This window comes from Gavialis gangeticus, unplaced genomic scaffold (assembly GCF_001723915.1).
Source record: "Gavialis gangeticus isolate Ggan-Ray unplaced genomic scaffold, GavGan_comp1, whole genome shotgun sequence".
Classification (NCBI taxonomy): Eukaryota; Metazoa; Chordata; order Crocodylia; family Gavialidae; genus Gavialis; species Gavialis gangeticus.
In genome coordinates, this window is record NW_017729008.1 from 13,816,191 (window position 1) to 13,823,894 (window position 7,704).

General features: G+C 41.9%; 1 protein-coding gene across 1 annotated transcript in view; it reads left to right on the forward strand.

Annotated features, from left to right (window-relative positions):
* Positions 1 to 7,704, forward strand: part of COG5 (component of oligomeric golgi complex 5) — a 442,290-nt gene that overhangs the window by 339,201 nt on the left and 95,385 nt on the right. Inside the window, exons 13-14 of the mRNA XM_019509410.1 lie at positions 1,234 to 1,395; positions 2,826 to 2,925. Coding sequence (XP_019364955.1) covers positions 1,234 to 1,395; positions 2,826 to 2,925 — 262 coding nt within the window. The remainder of the gene's footprint in view (positions 1 to 1,233; positions 1,396 to 2,825; positions 2,926 to 7,704) is intronic.

Here is a 7,704-nt window from a genome sequence, read left to right on the forward strand (position 1 = left end):
CACCACTTCAACAATACTTAAATACAGTAGGCTCCAGGGAAAACTAGTGCATGGAGCTGAACCGAATTGCACAGGATAACTAAATGAGCAGTTATTGAATTGAAAGGAAAAAGAATTCCTGGGTGTTATACAAATCTAACTTACAACCTTTGTTAGCAGAATGAATGGCTGAGAGAGCAAGCAAGACTGGGCTGGGACTACTGCAGAGTTTATAAGTTTCATAGGAATTTCAGCTTCAAGTGTACTACCACTTTATTTACTGAAATCCAAAATGACTTTTTTTCCTCATTCAACATAGGAGGGCGAGGGGCGAGTCCCTCATCTTGGATTTGATTACAAGGTGGAGGGTGGTGGCATGTGGCTGCTGTAGCTTCAGGTTGGGTGTGAAGTCTGAGCCACAGCAACTGCCTGCCCCCCACAGCTGTTTACTCCCTGGTGCCTGCCCTCACCAACCTCTGCTGCCATCCTCCCCTCTCCCCCCTTTGTTTAGTGCCAGTTGTGACTCTAGCCCCATTCGGGCACAGAGCACATGGTAGCTCTGTCCCTGGTCTGGCCACACAGAAGTGGCAACTATGGCAGTAGCTCCAGCATCCCAAAACCAGAATGACTGCTACTGCAACACCTCTGATGTGTGTCCTCATAAGGGGCAGAGCTACCATGTGCTTCATATCCCAGGCTGGAATGGGGCCAGAGCCATAACTGACAGTAAGCAGTGTGGGGGAAGAGGCTGCATGGGGGCTGGGGGGGGGACAGAGTCTGCAGGGGGTAGGAGAGTAGAGGCTGGAAGAGGTAGAGGGTACAGGGAGGAAGGCAGGGAAGGAGAGGTTGTGCAGGGGGGGCAGAGACTGCAGGGGTGCAGGTACTGCGAGAAGACAGGTGCAAGGGGGTACAGGCATTGGGGGCAGGCATAGGGGGAGGAAGAAGAGGGTGCAGGCATCACAGTGGAGCAGGCAACAGGGGGTCAAAGGTGGGAAGAAGGGGTGGGGTTCAGGGTGCTTGCCTGCCCTCCTGCCTGCCTGCTTTCCCTACTGTGACAGTGGGGGAGGATGAATTTAAGACTGCTTTCCAATAATTAGGTTCTGTTCATGGAAAATTATAACAATATATACATTTTCCATTTATAGAATATAATTATTGTGGGGTCATCCTAAATTTGAAGTCATCTTGGATTTGGGTAAATAGTCTATTTGTTCATTTTTTAAAATATGTCATAATTTTATCTTTTGCTTTCAGTCCAGAAAAGGCCTTAAAAGATTCACTGCAATCATATGAAGCTGCTTATTTATCAAAGTCTTTATCACGACTCTTTGACCCTATCAACCTTGTCTTTCCTCCTGGGGGTCGTAATCCTCCTTCTTCAGATGAGCTTGACAGCATTGTTAAAACTATAGCAAGGTATGTGGTTATAATAAATTGCAACACGGTCTGCAACATTTCTTTTTTTCTCTCTTACATTATAATTTTGGAAATGAAGCTTCATTAAATGTTTGATTCCTCTTTAATTATATGAGCAATTAGCACTGAAATTAAATCAGGGCATATCTCTGAGATTTGTTGTGGAAGTATAACTCTGAAATATTCATATAGGATCTGCTCTCCTACCAACTTGTACACGATGACAGGTTCCAATAGTTGTGCTTAAAAACAAGAAAATAGAGAAATTGTAAATATAGTGTAAATGTATTACATCTTAAGTCTGACTGTGGTAAAAGGAAGATGCTATTCACTCGGCTGTGTGCTATACTCCTTAATTAAAATAATCTGTTGCATGGGATGAAAAGCCAAGAAGAATGAAGAAGAATATCCTATTTGGAAAGAGTAACTTGAAATGTTTAAATCACAAATGAAATATTTTTACTTATGCCTGACTTTTAGTACTTTGCCCATGTAGCAAGCACTCTCACCATAAGCAGGATGATAAGGAAACCTTTTCTGCAAATTACTGGTTGTATTCCCAGTGTGGGAGATGCTGAACCCCTACAGCTCTCTTTACTTGCAGAAGGAATTACAAGTGATGGGCATTCCTCAGGTTTGGTTTACATTGTTTATATTTATGGGTCCTGATCTGGTAGGAAAAATCTTATGATTATTCCTTCTCTGTGTCTCTTGGCAAACTCTCTTGCTAGTGATAGCTGGAGCCTGGTAAAGTTCTCATACAATGACACTTCCCACTTGTAGGGATCCTGACATCTTCCTTGGCATTTGGAGGTGGTTTACTTTCCCCTACCTCTGGTAGCACTGGGTTTTAATGCTGCTTGGAGAACCACCATAATTTTGCCCCCAAGAGTGGTATGGAGGAGTCATAGCATGTCCTATTCACAGGGATCCCAAAGAAGTGTTTTGGGCTTTACACTGTTGTTTCCTTCAGTTTGTTCCTTTGTCCCTTTTGGGATCTCTAGTGTTCTATGTCATGCCTACTAGCTGGGACGAACTAAGGTACCCTCACATGGTTTACTCCCATAATCCTAACTTAGAGTGAGTAGGTACTTCCCTCAGTGGCAGCAGTAGCAAGCAGGTCCTGCTAGCCAGATAGTTAATTGAAGTCAGTGTTTTGAACCCAGTCCAACTACTATAAGTAAGATGATTTAGCTTGTAAGCTATGGTCCCAAGGATACCCAACATGCACTATTTATCAACAGAAACACTCAGCACATGAAATTCCTGAAGTGACTCCTTAGCCTATAAATTGAACTATTGCATCTCAGAGGTTTGGTTCTATGTGCTACTCCTCTCTAGGTTGACCTACTTACAAGGTATTAATAGTTAATTCATTAAAATAATAGTACTCTTTAATTTTAATTAAGATTTCTAATCTTTGTTTTCAGTGAGCTAAATGTTGCTGCTGTTGATCCAAATCTCACATTAGCAGTATCAAAAAATGTGGCAAAAACCATACAGCTCTTTGGAGTGAAGTCTGAGCAGCTTGTAAGTAATTGTAAATATCTAAATACATTTATTTTTATATATGAAATGTTTCTTACTTTATTAGTCTATGACGAAAACAGTGGTGAAATCCTGGAAGATAAAGCTATTGAATCAACTTCCTATTGCATTGCCATTTCGTTGAGTTAAATTCTGCTTTAGGTGATCTCTATGACTGTTGTGTGATTTTCATATTTGTAACGGAGGGTAGCACATGCCCTATAAATCAAAATTTCAAGGTTCTAGTTGTTGTGAAGTAGAACTAAGATATTTAAATTAAGGGTAATAAGTGTTAGCATTTAATGGTCCATCCATTACAGAATACCTCTTACATATTGTATTAAAATACCTAATACATGTAAATAAAATTTTCAGTCCTTATTTTGATCAAGGTTTTTGGTACATTCTTCCACAACTATATACTCAAGTGACAATTTGTTTTGGGCTTTTTTACTTTCATCTCACACACTTCCATCCATTTGCCATGCACTGTTACCTACTGTGAAATTGAATAGGAGTTGAGCAGCAAGAAGCTAACACTGGGAAGTGCAGTGATTGGAATCATAAAGGGAAAATTTAGGTTTAAAATACAATATTTTCCAGTGCACTCTGATGTCAGCATTGTTATGCTTTTATTGATAAACTCCAATTTAAATAAAAAAATAAAGCTACTTCTTAGAATGTGAAAACTGTTTATGCTTTTTGGAAATGACAGTTTAGGTTACTACTAACACATGGTGAGATACTTACTTTCTTAAATAGCTCTATTTCCAATCAGATTTTACTCATATTCAAATATTTACGTTATTGAGGGGTTTGTTTAACTTCCAGGTATAATTTACCTGTTGAAGTGCAATGAGAGATACTTTGCTTCCAAGTGACCATTCCTGTTGAATAATTTATATAAGAATTGCCCAAACTGTGGTTTGCAAAACATCTGGGACCTATGGAAAGGGGAGTAGGAAAAGGTCCATGAAACCTCATGCAAAATATGTATACATCTGAAAATAAGTATTCATAAATTAAGGGGAGTGATTGTCAGCCAACGTGCAACAAAATGTTTTAAAGATGCTGTGGAGCACCACACAATGTTAGCATTGTTAGGTATGTAAACATGATTCACATAAACCCAGATATATCAAATAGGAATCTATAATGTTAAAAACATTCCGACCTGTTGTAGTCTGTCTGGCTTCTTTGTAACAAAAGAATTGCTCTATTATTTTTCCAAAGTCAAAAAATGAACAAAAATGGCATTTCCTTGAGTCTAATGAGGAATGTCTCGACTCTAAAAAAAAGTTAAAAACCACTGAGAGCAGTAGCTTTCAACTTGTGATCTGCAGACTTCTTAGGGTCTACAGACTGTGTCTAAGGGACCTGCAAAAGATGACTATGATCAATCAAAAGCAAGTGAATTGCCACACTTACTATTCAAAGGGGTCCACATCTCCACTCAAAATTTCCAAAGGGGTTTGCAGCTCCATTAAAAAATAATTAGGGATCCGCAAAGGAAAAAAGGTTGAAAACCACTGGATTAGAGGACTGATGATGACAAAAAGACATTCTCAGCAAAATTTTGTATGTTCTGTAAATAAACATTGTGGAGAACATTTTCAAAAAGGTGCTAAATCCAGATGTGCCAAGGAAGTTTCATTCTATTTTAACTTTACAGGGCACTAACTATCACTCATATGAGGTCCTGGGGAAATTCTTTGAGAAAATTATCCAGGAGCACGTTAGTGAGGGACCAGCAGGGGAGATTATGCTCAGGGGCAGCCAACATGGGTTCGTTATGGGCAGGTCCTGTCAGACCAACCTGATTGCCTTTTACGATCAGGTCACAAAATCCTTGGACGCAGGTGTCGTGGTGGTCACAAATTGGCTAGAGGGCCACACCCAGAGAGTGGTGGTGGATGGGTCATTTTCGACTTGGAGGGATGTGGGCAGTAGAGTCCCCCAGGGCTCTATCCTCAGGCCTGTACTGTTCAACATCTTTATCAGTGACTTGGACAAGGGGGTGAAAAACACCTTGTTCAAATTCGTGGATGACACTAAGATGTGGGGAGAGGTGGGCATGCTAGAAGGGAGAGACAGGCTACAACTAATTCTGGACAGGTTACAGGGGTGGGTGGATAAGAATAGGATGGGATTCAATACTGACAAGTGCAGGGTACTGCACCAAAGAAGAAAGAACCGGCACTATACCTATAGGCTGGGGAACTCCCTTCTTGTCAGCACAGAGGCAGAAAGGGATCTTGGAGTCATTATTGACTCCAAGATGAACATGGGCTGCCACTGTGAGGACGCGATCAGGAAGGCTAACTGTACCTTGTCATGCATCCACAGATGCATCATAAACAGGTCCAAGGAGGTGATCCTCCCCCTCTATGCAACATTGGTCAGGCTGCAGTTGGAGTACTGCTTCCAGTTCTGGGCGCTGCACTTCAGGAAGGATGTGGCCAGCATTGAGAGGGTCCAGAGGAGAGCCACTCGCATGGTCAGGGGGCAGCAAGACGGGCCCTACTAGGAGAGGCTACGGGACCTGAACCTGTTCAGCCTCCACAAGAGAAGGCTGAGGGGGGATCTGGTGGCCACCTATAAACTTACCAGGGTGACCAGCAGGGAACGGGAGAGGCCCTGTTCCCCCAAGCACTAGCCGAAGTAACTAGGAATAATGGCCACAAGTTGATTGAGAGTAGGTTCAAGCTAGACATCAAGAGGCACTACTTCAGAGTCAGGGTGGTTAGGATCTGGAACCAATTTCCAAGAGAAGTGGGGCCCGCTCCTACCTTAGGGGTCTTCAAAAGGAGGCTGGATAATCACCTAGCCGGGGTCATTTGATCCCAGCATTCTTTCCTGCCCAAGACAGGAGGTCGGTCTTGATGATCTACTCAGGTGCCTTCCGACCCTATCAACTATGAAACTATGAGGTTTTGTCAAGAGACACAAAGGAAAAAAGTCTCATAAGAGTTTTCTTATCCTTTCCCTATATCCTTGGCTGGATGGGACCTCCCGGCCAATAAATGTAAGCATCTGGACTTGAGGAAATATTCAAAGCATTTCCCATAGTACATGTGAAATTAAAAGTTCTCAACCTTTTCAGACTCTTTGCCTTGAGTCCAAAAGGACAAGAACCACTGATTTAGGGTATGGACACATAACACACTTAACCTTGGGGTAATTTGACTTCATTCCAAGGTAGAAGAGGAGTAGACACACAACATGACATCTTGTACTGGTGTAAGTCATTCAATTAAACTGAAAGGCCAGACACATCAGCTATAATTACTAGGGGCACTGTAAGCCTCCCAGGACCATACGGCATTTTTACACATGCTTTGGGGGTGGAGTATTATAATTAGAGCAGCTCTTGGAGCCAATCTAATTAAAGTGCCTGGAGCATCTTGTGTATCAGCATCCCCATGCTTCAAAATGGCGGCAGGGGCACTTTATCTAAAGCTTGTTGAACAAGCTTTAGTTAAAACGCCCCTGCCGCAATTTTGAAGCCCAGAGACACTGATTCATGAGACACAAAGACTGGCTAGAGCACAGTATGGACAACCCCCACTTAGCACTCTTAATTGGTTCTGGAAAAATTGAGCATTAAGCAGAACTGTACTAAGCGAAACCCATTTCCCCGTAGTATTTAATGTAAATAAATATAATTGGTTACTGCCGCTTCTTGCCACCACTGCCACATCAGCCACATGCCAGCCCAGGCCCTGCACTCCTGCTGCCCCACCCTGGGCCCCTGCTGGCTCTGGCCCTGAGGCACCAGTGTGGACCCACATGCACACTCACCGCTTCTCATTGCTATCGCTTTTCGCCCCCTGACCTGCCTGCTCGGTGCTATAGTGAAACTTGCTAAGCGCCAAGTAGAATCAGCTATGTATTTAAAATGAGCACTATAGTGAAATAGCACTAAGCAAAACTGTGTTAAGTGGGGGTTGTCTGTAATTACCATGCTCCAACAGATTTGATTAATTGAGTCTGCTCCAACACGCTGTAATTACAATCTTCTGGACCAGCCTCCCGGCTCGTGTACAAACACCCATATTGTATAAGCTGTCCAGTCTTTGTCAGAATTAATATGTAGTCATTTGGTTATTCAGAAACATGGATCATTTGGTGAAAAGTAGAGAGAGAGAAAGGAAAGAGAAAAGGAAATTCAGAAGTATACTGACAAATATATGATGCTTTTTAGATCAGCTGATTTGAAACCACACTGCATCCTGACATGGTAGCATGAAGCCTTCAAATTTGTTCTGATATTTAGCAACTGAGGATCTCTCACTAAAGGATATATCAGGAGTTTCAGGAGAGAAAACTCTGAAAAATCAAGAGACATGATTTCTCAGACTGGCAGTCTGAACATGAATACCCATTGGGCATATTATCTGGTATTTCTGCAAACACTAAGTAACACACTGTAGCCGCAGAAGACCTTAGATTATCTTACTCAAGATGCATGGTATCAAAACTTATAGGCCCTGAATCAGCTCCTCAGGATAAAACAGTGCCTTTGTCAAATACCAGTTTTGTTTCAAATTAGTGATGTAGCTAGGGATGTCATGGAGCAAAAGATTTCTTAAACCCAAGAAAAGTGACTGTGTAACATTTCCTTTTAATGATTCATCTGATGTGCTCCTAGATTTTGTAAGAGAGATGGCTCTACTAAAAAAACTGTGCAGAGACAAAAATACCACTTATGAAGAATTTCAACATGTGGCTTAGTTACAAATTGGAATGAAACCAAAAAAAAATCAAATTTTCTCATGAACG